The sequence below is a fragment of the Branchiostoma floridae genome, chromosome 12, assembly GCF_000003815.2.
Source record: "Branchiostoma floridae strain S238N-H82 chromosome 12, Bfl_VNyyK, whole genome shotgun sequence".
In the NCBI taxonomy this organism is placed as follows: Eukaryota; Metazoa; Chordata; class Leptocardii; order Amphioxiformes; family Branchiostomatidae; genus Branchiostoma; species Branchiostoma floridae.
Genome location: NC_049990.1, coordinates 12592235 through 12610714, shown reverse-complemented (window position 1 = coordinate 12610714; position 18480 = coordinate 12592235). Strand labels below are relative to the sequence as shown.

Here is an 18480-nt window from a genome sequence, read left to right as displayed (position 1 = left end):
CATGACCCTGACGGGAAGGGGGGAACTCTGCCATTTCTTCGTCGGCATCAGGGTCATGCCTCCTCGTAAATTAGAGCTCACAGACTCGTCGTCCGATCGAATCGCGCCTAATGTGAGGGGGGTATAAAACGTCCCATGACGTTCGACGCGCGGCGCGTATCCTAGGACACTTTTTTGTCCGTGTAAAAACGAAAACAATGCGCTGCGGCGCGCCGCATTGTCACCTCCGGGCAAGTCATTTTTCAGTTGCCTCGTGTAAACCGGCCCTTAAAGTCACTTCATGAAAATGGCTACCGGTATTGAATTTGATTTGATACAGACGTCAGCTTAAGTCAGAAATGTTGTTTCTCCGTAGGATGCCCATCAGGCTATAGTAAGTCCGATGGAGTTTGCTACAGGGATTTTGGTGATGCCAAGACACACAGCCAGGCTAGTGACAGCTGCTGGCCGGGACGATTGGCCATGCCAAAAAGCGAGGAGATCAACACGTTCATTGCCAGCCTGGCAGACGCAGAGCGCTGGATCGGGCTGACAGACTCTAGCAGCGAAGGCACGTGGAGTTGTTTTTGGCGACGCCTCAGGGGCGAGCCTAATAGTATAGTTTGCGACCGTTTGTTTTAATTTTTTTACATTTTTTATTAATTCTATTCAACAAAACTAAAGTATGAGAACCATCCAGCAAGTACAAAACAAGAGTGTATGAGATAATCATATCCAGCAGAAACATATAAAATAATCATATGTTGTACAGAAACATATGAAATAATATCAACAAACAGACTTTGAAATCTTCATATGAAAATGAACAAAAATGAACTGAACAGAAACGTATGAAATTAAATCATATCAGCAGAAATCCATGAAACAATCTATGAACAGAAAACTTGTAAAATAATCATATGAATGATCATATCTGCAGAAATCTATGAAATAATCTATGAACAGAAAACTTGTGAAATAATAGTATCAACAGAAATAATCATATTAAACAGAAATATATGAAATAATCATACCATAGGCACGTGGAGGTTTGCGGACGGCCAATTGCTGGGAGTGTATAAGAAATGGGCCGATGGTGAACCGAACGATTCTAACGGTAACGAAGACTGCGCAAGCCTTCTGGATCCCAGCAACAACTGGAACGATCTCTCATGCGGCGAAACCAGGGGATACATCTGTGAGACAGGTAAACTACCAGTTTTATGACTGTAAATTTTAAATTGTAAGGCTATGTACGCGCGATCAAGCCGCATATAAAATTGAACACCCTTAAATGCTGCCTCGAATGCCCTCTGTATTGCCTTGTTGTAATTTCATCAAATCTTAAATCTTAAACTTGCATATCTATAGATGCATCACATATTCTTTGCTATTACCTTCGCCCAAATGTTTCCAGTGCCGTTTGTTTGTAACTCGAAAAGCTGTGGCTGGATCTTTACAATATTGGTATGTGGGTATGGTCGGAAAATGAGGTTCAAGTTCGATAATGAGCCTCCTAGTGGATGTATAAGGTACTGCAGTGGAGCTGCCGGTTTAATATCCCGTTGGTTTTCATGTCTCATATCTATATCATATTTCATATCATATCATATTTCATATCTATAGATGACGATGAATGTGCAGAACGTACCCACAACTGCCACTCCCGAGCCTCCTGTAGCAACGCATACGGCAGTTTCACCTGTGCTTGTAACCGAGGCTACACCGGGAATGGCGCCTACTGTTATGGTATCTCAGTGTCCAATTATTCCTTAACTCATTGTAGGAACTATACAGTACAAGATTGTGACGTTGGGTATGATATTCTGATATGTAATGGAAAGAATTATGAAATTACAAATTACGTTTCACTCCTATTTGTACGCCTCTTTAGTATGAGTTACAGGAGTCATACAATATAACGTTATGTGAGTAAGTAAAGAATCAAGATTAATTGTCACTTGTTTGTATACAGATATCAATGAATGTACGACTGGTGCCCACAACTGCCACTCCCAAGCTTCCTGTACCAACACAGACGGCAGTTTCACCTGTACTTGTAACACAGGATACAGTTGAAATGGTGCCTACTGTTACGGTATGTGACTGCGTATTTCCATCATGATTTATCCTTAGAACAGTTTGTCAACAGACGTAAATTCGTGTTTCTGTATGATAGAAAGTAGTGTAAAGTACATGTACACAGCTGACAGTGTATTTTTCCATCTCTTCTTGTTAACCAAGCTTAGAGCTGTGTATCTAAACAGATTTTAGGCACAAGTATAGGTACACATGGTTCGTTACAGGACATTTATCTCTATCTGTACCGGATGTTTAGGTCCGGACCTGTACCTAAACAACTTTACAGTTACACGTACCAGGTTTAGTTACCCAGCGCTAACTAAGATTAGTTCACAGTAATCAATTAAAGTTAAACGACCTTATGTAGTAACGTCATAGAATGTTTTAAAGTACAGGGTCAACAGCTACGTTCATGTGTTTATACAGACATCAATGAATGTGCAGATGGGAGTCACAACTGCCACTCTGAAGCCACCTGTACCAACACACCTGGCAGTTTCACCTGTGCTTGTAACTCAGGCTACGCGGGCGACGGTGTCACATGTACCGGTAAGGAAGGATGCTTATAATTGTTAACGTTCTGGATGACAAGATTCAGTTCACAAATGATGGTGTCCTTTCGTGATTGATGACATTATTAAGCTTATAAGAACATTCTAAGATAAGAAAGCTCACTTGTAGTTTATACCTGTACAGATAATGACGAATGTGCGGATGGTACCCACAACTGCAGCCCCGAAGGCTTCTGTACCAACACACTTGGCAGTTTCACCTGTGCTTGTGACTCAGGCTACGCGGGAGACGGTGTCACCTGTACCGGTATGGAAGGATGCTTATAATTGTTCTGGAGGACAAGATTCGGTACACAAATGATTTTGCCCACTCGTGATATTACAATGATATTATTAAGGAACATTCTTAGACAGGAAAGCTTACTTGTGGTTTACCTGTACAGATAATGACGAATGTGCGGATGGTACCCACAACTGCAGCCCCGAAGGCTCCTGTACCAACACAGAAGGCAGTTTCACATGTGCTTGTGACTCAGGCTATAGCGGTGACGGTGTTACCTGTACTGGTATGGTGTTTTGTTACCTCCATGAAAAAATGGAGGTATAGTTTTGAGTGTGTCTGTGTGTGTGTGTGTTTGTGTGTGTGTTTGTGTGTGTGTCTGTGTGTCCGCATATTTGTGGTCATCATAACTTGAGAACCTCTTGATGGACTACTATGATATTTGGTATGTAGGTAGGGGTTGGGAAGACGAAGGTCAAGTGCTATTTGCATGTGTTCTTATAGACAAAGACGAATGTGCGAATGGCACCCACAACTGCAGCCCTCGTGGCTCCTGTACCAACACACCTGGCACTTTTACCTGTGCTTGTAAGTCAGGCTACAGCGGAGACGGTCTCAACTGTACAGGTAAGCTACAAGTACTTTGTGATGTCGTGTGGTGTGGTGTGGTGTAACAGCAGAATTTTTGGCTCAGGACCAAGGTGTCCCAGGTTTGAATCCTGTCCTGTCACCGATTTTGTGCTCTTGCCAAAGGCACTTTGCACGACCTTCCTCACTCCACTCAGGTGTAAACATGGGTACCTGACTTCGGTTGGGCGGTAAAAGGCGACGGAAGGAGTGGGTCGGGCTCTGCTTTCCAATATCATGCCCGAGACAGTGGATAACAACATACTGTCCTTACAGCCTCCCAAAAAGAGCATGGGGCTACCTTTACCTTGTGTCTGTATGTCCTTTCCATGTGGCACTCTCAAAATAAATAAGTTACCCACTTGAGTGCAGTACCACATCGTTTACGTCTGTCGTACAGGCAAATAGAAAACAAAACTGCACTAGTATGGAAGTGTACTGTTCATTCCTAGATCCTTTATTTTGGGTACAATATTGTATGAGTTGTTGAGATATAGGCGTTTCAGGCGAGATATAAAGCATGCATGTGTTCTTATAGACAACGACGAATGTGCAAATGGCAGCCACAACTGTAGCCCTCATGCCTCCTGTACCAACACACCTGGCAGTTTCACCTGTGCTTGTGACTCAGGATACAGCGGAGACGGTGTCAACTGTACCGGTATGGAAGTTTCCAAGGTTTTTAAAGTAGACAGTACGTATTTCAGACTTCGAAGCTTAGTTAATATCTACATAAGAAGTTTTGATTGAATGATGTGTTTGTTCCACAGATATCGATGTATGTATGACCGGTATCCACAACTGCAGCTCCAAAGCCTTCTGTACCAACACAGACGGCAGTTTCGCATGCACCTGTAACTCGGGCTACAGGGGCGACGGTATGTCATGTGCAGGTAAGGACGTGCCATTGGCTGGTACTTGTTTGTAGCAAAGATGGGTGTTATTTGAAATGTCTACGTCAGTAATTATATAACGTTTGGTTACTTTGATGGGTATAACCAACCACCGGGGGACCGTGCATTAGATAGAAGCCACGACCCATTTAGCCAATCCTCAATGCATCTCAATGGAGCACATGTTTTAACGTACAAACGCTGCGCAGTACTTACTTACAGTATACGTCTTTATACACCAGAGAACTTGTTGTAGGAGACATAACTGCATGTTTATAAAAATAAGTCAGGTGATGAGGACCATTCCATATGTTTTTATAATGCATATTTCAAAGATAATTTATTTGGGCCAGTAGACGAGACAGGTCATTTCTTTGAGCCAGTATAACTCCTTTCCCAGCCCTCGCTGACCTGACTTTTACGGATGTGGGGATGGACTACGTCGCGATGTCCTGGACGGCACCGACCGACCTGACCATCAGCCGATACCGGGTCCGGTACCAGCGCACAGGCGGCACACACAAGGACCTGCACCCGCCGCCCTTCGCTAACAGCACGATGGCCACCGTGTGGGGTCTGTGGGCTCACACGGAGTACACCTTCACTATCACCTCTTTTGATGAGAACGACCAGGAGAACGGAGAAATCAGCGGGATGCAGATGACAGGTCATTCTATTTAGACGTTGAACTTTATTATTTATGGAGAAATTTGGAAGCTATGAGCATGTGAAGCTATGAGCATAAAGGAATGGCATGGTAAATGCATAAATCGACAGCTCAACTTTAGCGTAACAGAAAGGCTACTGAAACGTTTTAATGGCTGATGCCCAGCCTCTGTAAGGCCTAAGTCATATTTCCAAATCGGGCCCCGGCTGGGAAACGGACAATTAAAAGTGTTTATCGAGGAATATACACAAATTATGCTCATGACTATTACGTTTTGTGTCTTTCGTTGCCTTTCATTTCTTATTTTTCGTTTCCGAAAGCTACCCTACCGGGCCCCGGGCTGGGAATTGGAACCTAAGCCTAAAACCAAAGACATTATTCTACATAACGTCCTTCGTAAAACATTGTGAACGAATAAGACTGTTAAGGATAAAAGAAAAACTGTTTACTGTTTATCGTGTTATAGATGAGGTGGAAGTGAACGTGGTTTGTGACAATGGACAGATGCAGGTGTCCTTCCCCAGAGCGGCGTTACCAGGTGTGGACGTGGAGAACATGCACCTGCTGAACGACACCTGCCGCGCCACCGTCAGCCCCACACAGGTGACGGTGAAGACCGGACTGGAGGAGTGCGGAACCATCCCAGTTGTGAGTTAGGGCGCGGTCATATAGGTCGTGCGATCGTCGTGCGATCGTTACCTTTGGCTTCAGGCATTTGGAGGGCAGACATGTACGTGTCTTGCAAAGTTCATCTGTCTTGGTACTCAAAAGGTTGTTTTCGATCCTTCTCCGTGGTTGGTTCTGTCCGACGTGAGCCGGCTTGAAAATCCTATGGCATCAAAATCGTACGACGATTGCACTACCTCTGTGACCGCGCCCTTAGTTTCGTTCGTTCAGACCCTTTTAATGCCTAGTAGCACATAGGGCAGCAAGGAATATTGCTGTTTCAGCAGCAGGGTATATTTTACAGTGTGCTTTGCTTTGACGCTAGTGCTTTGACGTGCTCGAGGTACCTCCACGAACACGGGACCCCCATTTTACTACCCCCATTTTACGTCCCTCCCGAAAGAGTGGTGCAGCTGTAACCCCCATTTTACGTCCCTCCCGAAAGAGTGGTGCAGCTGTAACCGAAAACTACAAAGACATCCCTCAAGTGGCGCTTGAGCCATATATGCTCTGTGGGGAAAACCATTCTTAATACTGCATAACTTGCCACATATTTTCTCTTCACGTTTACTAGCATGGAGTAAAGGCAGGTGTATTATAAAGTGTGTCATGCCGATTGTCGAGGGTCATGCTACTTACTATGTGGGCCCAGTAGTGTGGTCTAAGAGGCCAGTTGCATGTTGGAATCATGTTAACTTCCTACCTTATTGTCGATAGGGGTTCTTCGTCGTCTCAATGCATACGCTTGTCATCGAATACTGAAATACATCACGCATCACCTCCTTTTTCATATGTGCTGTTGGATAAACTCAATCCGTCATCAAGTCGTTTGACCTGAAACTGATGTTAACTTCAATTCACCTAGACTTCGTCAGCTGATAAACTCACCTACATCAACGAGGTCATCGGCAGCCACGTGACGTATGAGAATGGCGCCGTCAGGGCCACGCCCTTCCGCAAACGGTTCCAGTGTGAGTTCCTCCGTCAGTATGTGGTCTCACAGGGAAGAGAAATCCTGTACAACATCCCCTCCCCTCGGTAAGTCAGTGAACTTCAGTACACCCCCTGCATTTCCACCAGTTAGCAGAGCTGCGATCATGCTACGAAAGGGCGCCTTTGCGAATTTCGTAGATCCGAGGGTATATTTGGGCCCGGCCGGGCACCGGGTTAAATTTAAACCGGACTTAGAATAGACCCGGTGACAGATAGACGCCGTGACCTACCCGTGTGGAACACCGAGGGGTACCCCCGGTATCCGGCAGTCCGCCGGGACAAATTTGTGCCTTCGGAGCCCGTCCGGCGCTACAACCCTGACGGGCACCGGTGCAATTGGGACCTAAGCCTTAGTGGAATTGGGGCCTTAGCGTTGTCGGTCAAAAGACATGATTTTTCATTGTCCTATTGAAAATGATCTCCCGATGTTCCCATCTTTTATAACCTGCCAGTGGCAGTGACCACTCTTATCTTTTTTCTCACAGGGTGAAACTCATTGATGCGCTGAACAACAGTTTCGTCTTTGAGATGAACATTTTCACGTCTCCAGCCTTCAGCGCTACCTACAGCTCAGCTAACTTCCCTCTACGGGTAAGAATATACCTCATTTCTATACTGTATAAGTATAAGTATACTGTATTCTGGTCTGACATGAGCGTATATCGATGTGCTGTATGTATATATGTATGTATGTGTTGATATGCCATCCTTCATTTAAGTCTTAGTCGTGCGCAAGTGTCTCCTCCATTTAAAATAACGACTTCATGTTCATCAGAAGGATAGTGTTTGTGTATGCGTTTTCGATGTGCTAAGAAGACGGTCTTCTATCGATGTATCATGCTAGCCTTCACCAGGCCTTCCTACGGCGGGGTGGATGGTAGAATTCGGCAAAAGGGGAACAATTGGCCAGGAGAGTCAGGCCATGCTAAGTTTTACATATGGCTGTGCGGCAGTTCAATCCTTTTGGTAGCAAAACTGTCCTGGTACATCATTCTCTCTGTTAGTCAGTCTGGTAGAGGCTAGTACAGTATCATGCCCAATGTGTGCTTTAATGTGATCAGGTGTTGCCGTCTGACCGTCTCTACTACGGCCTGAGCGTTGAATCTCCGCTGAACAACCTGGAGCTGTTTGCCCAGGACTGTGTCTCCACACCCACCATGGACCCTGATGACCTGCCACAAGTCTTCATCATTCAGAACGGGTTAGCACGGTTCTATCGGGATATCGCAACATTTCAGTCCTCAATGTTATGGACCTAGTGGCTGTCGTTTGTATTCTCTTAAAGATCAATTCCACACTTTTTTGATAGAATAAATAAATGAATGAACTTTATTGCACGACATTTGTACATGGTACAATGTGAGGCAAAAATGACAAATCAATTGATACAATGATACTCGTCTCGTCTAAGGTCTACGGCTAAAAGAATATGGACATAAATGAAGTATTGACATACTGTGATATACAGATTAAACAATACATTCTCTATTTTTTTAGAGCGTTACATAATATGTATTGGCCTAAGTACGTAGGTACTCGGGACATGACATACAATGTAAGTAGGTTGAAAATATGTGTGTTTGCCTTTGACAATGATGTATTAGATTTACATGTTATCATATTCATGCTGGATCATTATTCCTTTGTGGGATGTATGTCACTTATTTTCATCCTCTGAGTCTTGAATGTCCCGCTACAGGTGCGACCTCGACCCAACCCTGCAAAGGAAGAGTGCCCGTTCTACGGACATGGCCCTGTACTTCTCCATCAAGGCCTTCACTTTCCCCGCCGCTGTCGATCCCAGTCTGGTACGGTAGAAATCAAAGAACATTGCTTTGGTGGTGGGGTAATGGTTGGGTAGTAATGAAGGTGTAGTGAGGCTGTAAATGTGTATCACGTACTGTTGTATCTATCTGAAATACTCTTACGCAGAACCTCGCCCGTTTCCATACAAGAGCAATTTACTTCGAGTTGGCTGTGCTAAGCTGGGCTAAGATTTCCACTTTTGTGGGTGTGATCTCTAACCAGCCAATCAGACAACTGCCTAAATGTTTTTGTTAGGTAGAGCCGATTCTCTGATTGGCTGACCCTCAGCCTGGTCCCTCTTGGGACGAAGCCCTGCGTAAGAGAATGGATGCTCTTCTATACTTGAGATAGTCCATGGCCAACTTGTTAAAGGATCCAGAAGCATGTCAATCATGATACCTATCGCATCAAGACAATTTACCGTGTTTTCCTTTCTATGACAGGTGTATCTCCATTGCACCATGGTGGTGTGTCCGAAGGATGACCCAAACTCCCGATGCAGGCAGGGATGCATCCCCGCTAGGCGTCGTAGAGATGCCGTAGAGGAGGCCCGTTTCCGACGCACAAGCAGCAATGACCGTCAAATGTCTGTCACTGGGGGACCGTTTAGTATCTTGAGCGGTCAAGGAACAGGTAGAGAGTAACAACAACACTGTCATCAGTCTACTAAATTTAGTATAACTAATGTTTTCTATAAGATCTATTGCTGAAGCTTCAGATTCTATCAGAGTGGCAACAGATCCTTAAAAAAAGACATCAATGTTTTCGTCGCACTTAAGACATGTTATATTTTTCTATAGGAAAGCCATACAGGATCAAATATGAACTGGGAGGCCGATGTTGATGATTATCTTACATTGCAATTCTGTGTACTGCTCATAAAGAACAGTGCAACCCAATACCAAAAGTGTCCTCCTCGGCAAAGGCATACCAGACACAACTACAGTGAAAATGGGCCAACTAAGTCCTTGATGTCAATATCAACTATCTTATAATCATTATTGCACTCCTAATCACTCATTCATCCACCCAGTTCTTCTTTAACAGCATGAGTGCCTTTTGACCCTAGTTTTGTAGTGACCTTAAGATTAAAATAAAAACTGGTGTTTAGCCAGCTCACGTCTTTTAGGCTTAAAGTACATCATGGTTGTAAAGGTGGTATCTCACTGCATGCACAGTTTTTAACCCCGTAGTGCCACTTGGGGCACCGGTGCGGCACAACGGGGTTAAAAAAAATATTGAGGAATTTCAGAGATAAAGAACAAATTTTCTGATGTTTTGTGTATTTTGTTGTCTTCTGAGTCATAATTTTACGTATTACACAATATCTAAATGATAAAAAAATAGGCGAAAATAACACAACAGTGCCGCACCAGTGCCCCAAGTGCAGTGAGATGCCACCTAAAAGTCTACATTTTTCATGTATGTTCTGTTCCATTCTACAGATGACACCATCCCCACAGGGGGTGAGGGGAAAAACGCTGCTGCCTTCCCCACCGTGGGGGTGGCCATAGGATCCGCTGGGGCACTGATGGGTGTCCTACTGCTGGCTGCTGCCGTGGTTATGGTGACCAAGAGCAATGCATGGGTCACCAAGGCCCCGACTGAGGACGTCATGGGTAAGTACAGTAGAAGCCGTTTAATTACACATCCCATTTGCCAGCATATTTCGTGCAATTATCCGGGTGGTGCAACAAAGCGAAGTTATCCAGCTACACAGCACCACAACAGGATTTGGGGATTCCATGCAGTTAACAGAAGTGTGCAGTTTTACGTTGTGCAGTCAACTGGCTTCTATTGTATAACCAGGGCTCGAAATACCACCTGCAAATGCAGGTTAGTGCAGGTAAAATTGGAGGTATTTCTGATGTCTACCTGCACCTAAAATGCACTGGTCCATGTACTAGCTTTTATACATAAATGTGCTATGATGTAGGTGTATGTGAATTGTTAGTAGCTGCATTGACTGTTACCGCCTAATAAGCATAAAAGAAAAAATAGCAATGGTTCCTGAACAATTCCAGTATGATCCATACTTCCTAAATTCAGAGTGGTGCAGGTAAAATTTGTCTGGTGCAGGTAATTTTCAATGTTACCTGCACCAGTGCAGGTATGCAGAAAAAAGTATTTTAAGCCCTGATAACAGAGTTAGGGTTATCGGTAAGGTGCTCTATCTGGTCCTAGTGATGAGGAAACGTTCTTGTTGTACGTGTTGAAGACATCAGCTAAGGATTGTGTGGATTGGTAAAGCAGCATTTCATACCAGTACCCACCCCTACCGGTATTAAACCATTCCAACCCATATCCTAAATGGTACTGTTTTACTTCAGGGATGGACAACAAAGCCTACCAGATGTGAGGAAAGACAGAGCCTGCAGCTGAGCCTGTGTAGATGTCCTGCCTCCATGGATGGAGCCACTGGCATGTCTGTACACAGCTGCATACATAAAAATGTGATATGATCATATTTTAGACAATGTTAGATGTAGAAAAACTCATTACTCAAGGATTTTATATGAACAAAATACTGATGAACAGAAGAAGGCATAATTCATGCTTCTCTAAAATAAGGGGTGCAAAGTGTTAACACCATGGCTTGAAGAAAAGTATTTTCTCAACTAAGTGTGATATCATGTTTTAGATAGTATCATATGTAGACAAACTCATTACTCATGGACTTTAGACATGTATGAACAAAATGCTAATGAACAGGAAACTATGAGCAAAAACATGGGAGTGTGTGTGTGTAGTAATCACCCACGTGAATGGCATAAAAGTCTGACTGTATCAATGGAAGGACAATATCTGGATTTGGCAAATACTTCTAAGTTTAAGAATTACTTTGTATACACTATACAATATTCAAGGTTTTACCAGTAAATATACAGCAGTACATGTAGATGTATTGTGAGTAAACTTGCAGCATGACTAAGATCAAGAAGACATTTGGTTCCCTAAAATAAGGGTTGCGAAGCGTTAACACCATGGCTTGAAGAAGACACAATACTTGTAGAAGAAAAACATTTTCTCAATTATGTGTGATGTAATATCTTAGACGTTAGATGTAGAGAAACTCATTACTCAAGAATTTTATAGGAACAAAATACTAACGAATAGGAAACTATGAGCAGAAAAAAATGCATTCCTGTGTGTGTAGTAATCACACACATGAGTAGTATCAAAGTTTGACTGTACCAATGGAAGGACAATATCTGGATTTGGCAAATACTTTAAGAATTACTTTGTATATTCAAGATTTTAGCAATAAATCTTCAGGTGTGGTATTACTGCATGTGAAGTTGTAGTCCATGTGTTTACAGTCCACTTGATCAATATATATCTTGCAGGTCATTTTGAGCCCAACCACTCAGTGTGCACACCAGTTCTACTAAACACATCTCCAAAATATCACAAAATCCATCCACAGCTTCTCGCATTATGCACTTCACACACAAACTGCACCCAAAACATAACCTTCTTGGCGATAGCAAACAAACAACATAAACACACAACGCCCATTCATAACAGACACTAGTTATTATGTAAAGGCATAGTCAAGATTTTATTGCATACACCTCCAATATAGAGAGATTACAACAAAAATCAAGACCATCATACAACCAATGGATATACCAATATAAGCGTAGTACTGACACTCAACATTTCAAGGGAGCGTTTTGGGAGGGGGCTGTCTTTGAAATCTGACCCAACGATACATCAGAAAGCAAGACAGTGGTCAGCTGGATACACGAGAACACAGAAACACAGCTTGAGTTGCTACATAGGAGTGACAGTCCCATTGTTTTCTATTTTCTGAGGATATTAAAAACAACACTCCATCAGTATTGTCTCACCATGCATCTGGAACTCATACATGCAAACAAGCATCAAGGAACAACTGGAAGATACAAGCTTTATTTTAGTATTATCCTCTGAGTTGACAAAAAAGGCCACTAGACAGTAGGCTTGTGGGATAGTCAGGAAGTGACGGCTACAAATAAAACACTACATTTCGTGAGGAGAAACGCTACCACCATCAACAGAGCTGTGTGAAACAAAATTTGATAAAACGTAAATCATGCCAAGGGACATTCTCATATAGCCTACTAACAATTCGACAGTGAAACTTAGATAGAAGTACCCGACACAAGTATTCAGATAGTGCTTGTCTGTCCCCAGGAAAACAGCACAGAGTACTCTACAGGAGAGTAGAGTCCTCTTGCCAATATGAAAGTCCTATATTTTTGTTCTCTTCAGCACCAGTTTGTCATCTCTCGGTGCCTGTGATTGGATGGTCAGACAGTTGTGCTCCTCCCCTGAACAAATGGCTTGGCCCATTCTACAAAGTCATCGATCAGCACTGGCCAGGCACCTGTGGCGTAACACAGAATCCAATACAGGGTTAGGCAAGGAGGGACTTCCTTGGTTTTACTTTAAGAAGTTAAGTTGTAGCAAGCTACAAGCTAGATGTGATTTCAGAGCTGTATTCATACACACAATCTTCAAAACTGAGGTCCATGGTTGCAAAGAATTATATTAATTTTGCTGATGGTATGAATTACTTTACAGGCACCAAGTTATTGATAAGCTTGGACGTAAATCCGTCTCATCAGCATGCAAAATACACACTTGCACACTGCAACCACTTTTTGCTTGGTGCAACTTACTTCTAAACTCAGGTTGCACAGGGACAACTTAGATTTTGTGCCTCAGAACTCGATTTTGTTGTCAATTTACTTGGAAGAAATAAATGGACCGAGGCAGCTCCATTTCATATCAGCCGAAAATGATAGTTATAGGTTATGATGTTTGTACTATGTATTGTACTTTTTTTTCAGAAATTAAAGAATTGTAGGTGGTGCAACTTGAAATTCTGTTGTGCAACCTAGTTTTTGCTCCAGGTTGCACACTGTGTAACCTGGCTCAGAAAAGTATTTTGTACACTGTCTCATGTTTGAGAAGAGCTATCCCACTTATCAAAAAGAGTTTGAGTCCAGCCTGGTGTGAGTGGGCCAAACTGTACAGTTTGGTCACAATCACATGAACACAAAATTGGTGTGTTATGCCTAAAAGCAGTTTACCAGTTTATGTGGAACAAACAAAAAACAACAAAAGGCAGCTGTAATGTCCTTAAGATAAAAAAGTTCTTTGTACACAACTAAAGAGTTAATGCTTAGTAACAGACATCAACAACTAGGCAAGGTATTAACTTTTTTGTTGTATACAAGGAACTTTTTATCCAGTGATCTACACCGTTTTTGATGAAAATATTCGCAGAGGCAATGTATTTTGTTCTTCACATAGCCACACATCTAACTCCATTGGTACAAGGTTGATGTACCCAAACCCTCAATGCCCCTTATAAATATAGACATGTACAAACCTTCCTCATCATAGTTACCCATGTCGTCTGCAATCATGTTACTGAAGTCTAGCAGCAAGTTCCACGTGTCCTTAGGTATGGACCTCTTGTGATGCTCCTAAGATAGAACAGCCAATGTCATTATTTCTCGTTACCAGTACATTGATAAGAACATAACTTTGACAACCTAGCAAAGGAAATAATCCCTATATCGTAAAACTTTTCCTCCTTCATGATGGATTTAATCCAGTGGAGATATCTCCTCTGTGAATATGTCTTCTTTGTATGGCTACTATACATCAAAATAGCTTCAAACACGAATTCAAAACACTGCAAAAACCTCTTTTTCCCAAGTATCATGAAATAAAACAACCACAAAAGTAAATGCATTTACACAATACAAGTACAGTCAATACAAGTTGTACTGATAGCTCATCTGGAAAACATAGTACATAAATACCTAGCCATAGACAAGAATAATACCAGTATATTATGAGGTTGGGTGTCTTGCAATGTTTAGGGTAAGAAATTGAACATACCTTGAGAAATCTGATCCATAGATCTAGGAACTTGAATTTTCCTGCCAGAACTATGTTCCAGTAGGCAATGGCCATCTCCAAATCTGGAAGAAAACCAACCAACCCCAAACAACAGTTAACGATTCAAACATTGTCTCCAGTAGTAGAGTCACTTGTTATGAGGTAGTGTTGAGTGTTACAGGGCAGTGTGCACTACAGGTAACTGATACATTACATGCCCCTGTTATCATATACTTGTATGCTAGAAACAGAAAACCGTGGAGGGCCAAAGTCAACAAGATCAAGTGACTGCAAATTTGTATGTAAACATGTAGTATAGAACTGGTGATGTTCAAAGTCAAAATGTGAAAAATACTATTAGATTTTGAATTTTTATTGTTGGTAGCTGCTGGACAATGTAAATCAGCTGTGCTTGTCCCTGAAAACCTTGGTCATGTTTTGTACCAACTTTATTACTGGGACCTGCAGATGACAGACTGAAGAGTATGTTTGGTACATACTTGTTAAACAAACAAACAAACACACTGACCCATTCCTTTCTGTCCTGGGTTCTTTCCAAAGGTGAAGGTGAACTGGTAGAAATCTTTGAATCTGCTGGGCTCCTTGAGTTCATTTTCAACCATGGGAAGTTTATTCTTTAATTTCTCCATTCCATCACACCTGCATGGGACAATATACATGAATATGGACAAAAATATACAAATATGTGTATTGATAGGCAAATTTTGATTGGTTTAGATTACCAGTATCATTTGTAACTCGTAGATTTTTTTTACCTTGAATACTAATATAGATTTGTTTATTACATAAAAAGTATATAGTATTTACTGCTATTATGTTTCATCATCATCATCCGGGCATGCTGGTTGCACGGATGGACATGACTCTCTTCCTCCATCCTTCCCTATCCTCCATAGCCTTGGGCAGTTATTATGTTTACCCAATGGCTACAGTGGCAAAGATGACATGTTTTTATTTTGATATTCACATAATTGAATACTTAACAACAAAATCCATGTTAATCTTTTTACCCTTTAAAATCTGTCACAACACAACATTGACTTTAGATACCTACCCAATAGGCTTGGATGATGCATATGATGGCCAGCCACTAAGTGCTGACAGTGACTAAGCCCAAACATAATTATGTCCTCTGATGTTATTGCCCAAATCAAATCTTTTAGCTCTAATTTAGTCTTTGAGTCTAACAGCCCTACCATAACCCAACAATTTTTCCAGTGTCCATCATCACCTAAGTGCAGGGCTCGAAATTCATTTTTGGGATTAGGTGCACTGGTGCACCCAGCTTAAAAAATTGGGTGCACTAAAAAAATTTTGGGTGCACCACTTAAATTTAAGTAATAGCCTAATAATAAAAAACTTAGTTACAAGCTATCAAATTCTTAAACAAGTACCATGACAGACATTTCCATCATCTTTCTAACTTAGATGTCAAGAATAAGTTGTATACTAGTATTACATACATAAACCTAAGAAAATATTTGGGTGCACCCTATGCACCCACAGAAAATAATTAGGTGCACAGCTCCAATTTTGGGTGCACCTGGGTGCACATGCACCCAGTATTTCGAGCCCTGTAAGTGACTTTGCCTCTAAAACCATGCACCGAAACTGGACTGTGCCAAATAGCACTAGCCACCAGAAAATTGCACCAACTTTGCCAATTTTCCTTGTAGTCGCACTGACATAAAAGGCATTTGTGTATGAAGGTCAGAAAATCACACTCATGTTCAATGATTCAAAGTGCATCAAAGAGAGATTTGCAGTGATAAAAGGATGTTTACATAGGTAAGATAATAAAATATATAAATTGTGGCATTTTGCACTAGTATTAGTAGCATAGACATGGTGTTATACCGTGCTATTTTGCCAGTTTTTTAAAAGTCTTTATAAATTTGCAATTCTAGATGACAATTGGCGACAATTTGGTGCAGTCCATATATTGTGGTTGCACTAAAACATTTTTGGTCTTAAACACAAACTTTTATTAATCTTCTTTTTCCTTCGTAAAACTTGTAGATGGTAAGGAAAGGTAGAATATGTATCCCTCCAGATGGCTGATGCCTAGCTAAGAATGAAAGCACTATGAATGGTAGAACTCACCCTAGCTCTGTCATTCCTTCCAGGAATTCCTTTTTAGTGAATTCACATTGTGTTGCCGCTTTGAATTTCCATGCTATGGCCAGAACTGCTCTACTGGCGGGGTCCAGGTTCAAGTCATCGCAAAATCTGGCCACCCCCTCCACTCCAATCTTGTCTTCTTCATGAGGATCTGAAGAAGAAATGAGACAAACATATTTTCATAACCACATATCCACATATCCATACATGTACATACAATATGCATTTCCAATGTATCACTGCTGTACTACTTATCAGTGAAAATCCAAATTTTTCTACCACAAAAGTAAGTCCCAGCAGATGTAACTGAATCTAGCTCCTACTAGAGTTGGATATCGAATCATAATCAAATTCTCAAAATAAGAACAAGTTTAAGAGGGTAAAGGGGTGAATAAAGATGGTCTAGTTGTTGTTGCTCAATGGTTCTCATAATCATATGTCGTAATACAAAGATAAACTGCAAGGAAAATGACACACTGTCATCACCAAATTTGCAGGATATCAAAAACAACACTCAAACATCTTTGATTCTGTCAGAAAATGTCACAAAAATATAGTTTAGTTTTCTGGGCTTTCAGGTACAAAAACTATGCATTTTGGTTAAGACATTCACATGTAATGTGCATATTCATAAGGGCAATAAACTTGCTGTGACTGTATTGCTGCCAGTTGTAACAAATAACAATCATTGCTTTGTATATGCAAATCATATTTTTTTAAAAATTCAATAGGTCATCTAGGTTTGGTTGAAATTGTTTTTTAATTAATGTGTCATGACGATTTTTTTTACAATCTATAAACTATAAGGGGGTAAAAAGACTTCTAGAGATATTGAGATCTAACAACAGCCATATGAGACCAGTGTTATGTTTTTTCTTCAAAATTCATAAATGACATCAGGAGTGGACTGATAAATTTTGTAATTGTCAAACAACTGACTTCACGAAACAGTTGTGCATATATCAAACCTAGTCCTCGGTCTTGTCATAACCTTATAATATCCTGAACTTCAACCCTTGGCCAAAATAATATTGACGAAAACAAACACAGATGTCCTTAGCTCAAGATTGTTGCACTAAGAAAAGTAAGATGACTCAACGATTACAAAAATATGACCTGACTAGTATGGTTGATGTTTAGTGTTCAAATCAAGACAAAACAGGCCATGTGCCCACCTTTATATCGGTTGAAAAGCTGCTCTAGCTTCTTTCTGTCGACGGCGGGCTTGTGTTCTCGGTAGTACGCCTCTGGGTTCTGGAAATAGTTGTCCGAGGCGATGTCGAGTTTCCAGTCGTTTTGTGACAAACAGTAAATGGCGGTCTTTTCACCAGTCTGAGTAAAGGCGATGAACTGGCGGACTTTCTCCTTTTGCGACGATTTCAGCTTGTGCTTTGAACGACAAAAAGGTAAGGTGAGTGGTGTGTGTTATTTAGCGCTATCAAATTACGTCAGGTAATGTTGTAGAAAGGAAAAATACCAAGAATTGCGCAGCTCATACCATCTTCCCATGGAGTTCCTTGTTCAACCTCAGCCAACACTGCGCAAGCGTTCCAGGAGAGGTCAGAGGTTACCCGAGATATCACTCCAAAATTCAGACGATTTTTGTTAAACTTTTGCCATAATATGTGAAGAAACGGATATACAAATGTTTCCAGTTCAGTTGTTAGCACCCGTTTATTTCCTAAAGTGAGAAATGTGCGAAAAACACCGATAATTGCCGCTCAAAAATCTCAAATCTGACGATCGGCAACACCAATGGCCGGACAAGCTCAACAGAAAAAAATTAGAGGGGGGAATATTTTATAAAACATCTTTATTGGCGTTCAGAAAATTCGCAAATTAAAATTATATAGAATGAGAAAAATTCACAAAACTAAGTAAATGAAGCAAACTTGAAATCGATAGGTTACATTACTGATGATAAAAATAACG

The 18480-nt window shown here is 41.4% G+C and overlaps 3 protein-coding genes across 4 annotated transcripts in view; 2 read left to right on the top strand and 1 right to left on the bottom strand.

Annotated features, from left to right (window-relative positions):
* Nucleotides 1-2610, top strand: part of LOC118427240 (C-type lectin lectoxin-Thr1-like) — a 6865-nt gene extending 4255 nt beyond the window's left edge. For both annotated transcript variants that reach the window (XM_035836895.1, XM_035836894.1), the window contains 5 exons: nucleotides 356-550; nucleotides 1019-1186; nucleotides 1606-1728; nucleotides 1955-2077; nucleotides 2488-2610. In XM_035836895.1, the coding sequence (XP_035692788.1) occupies nucleotides 356-550; nucleotides 1019-1186; nucleotides 1606-1728; nucleotides 1955-2058 (590 nt within the window). In that variant the 3' untranslated portion in view covers nucleotides 2059-2077; nucleotides 2488-2610. The remainder of the gene's footprint in view (nucleotides 1-355; nucleotides 551-1018; nucleotides 1187-1605; nucleotides 1729-1954; nucleotides 2078-2487) is intronic.
* On the top strand, nucleotides 2272-12327 carry LOC118426996 (uromodulin-like). The gene is made up of 16 exons (XM_035836631.1): nucleotides 2272-2302; nucleotides 2488-2610; nucleotides 2758-2880; nucleotides 3017-3139; nucleotides 3358-3480; nucleotides 4019-4141; nucleotides 4251-4373; nucleotides 4774-5040; nucleotides 5507-5688; nucleotides 6572-6744; nucleotides 7185-7290; nucleotides 7761-7900; nucleotides 8399-8507; nucleotides 8949-9138; nucleotides 9951-10124; nucleotides 10836-12327. Exons 1-16 carry the CDS (start codon nucleotides 2272-2274, stop codon nucleotides 10862-10864), a joined length of 2139 nt encoding a protein of 712 aa, XP_035692524.1. The 3' UTR covers nucleotides 10865-12327.
* LOC118427241 (DCN1-like protein 1) lies at nucleotides 12308-18092 on the bottom strand. Its single transcript, XM_035836896.1, has 7 exons — nucleotides 18047-18092; nucleotides 17724-17937; nucleotides 16531-16699; nucleotides 14936-15066; nucleotides 14407-14489; nucleotides 13889-13985; nucleotides 12308-12877 (listed from the first exon to the last, which is right to left on the bottom strand). The coding sequence occupies exons 1-7, from the start codon at nucleotides 18047-18049 to the stop codon at nucleotides 12801-12803; spliced, it is 774 nt and encodes a 257-aa protein (XP_035692789.1). The 5' UTR covers nucleotides 18050-18092; the 3' UTR covers nucleotides 12308-12800.
* Nucleotides 18093-18480: the final 388 nt, after the last annotated feature.

Bases quoted from the DNA above. Each gene is read 5' to 3' on its own strand.
- LOC118427241 (XM_035836896.1), bottom strand. The intron at 16,700-17,723 runs GTGGGCACATGG...TTTCTTCTTCAG, and splicing joins GCTTTTCAACCGATATAAAG to ATCCTCATGAAGAAGACAAG. The intron at 13,986-14,406 runs GTATGTTCAATT...GTTCTATCTTAG, and splicing joins TATGGATCAGATTTCTCAAG to GAGCATCACAAGAGGTCCAT.
- LOC118426996 (XM_035836631.1), top strand. From the start codon at position 2,272: ATGGTTCGTTACAGGACATTTATCTCTATCT. The intron at 5,041-5,506 runs GTCATTCTATTT...ATCGTGTTATAG, and splicing joins CAGCGGGATGCAGATGACAG to ATGAGGTGGAAGTGAACGTG. The intron at 6,745-7,184 runs GTAAGTCAGTGA...TTTTTCTCACAG, and splicing joins TACAACATCCCCTCCCCTCG to GGTGAAACTCATTGATGCGC.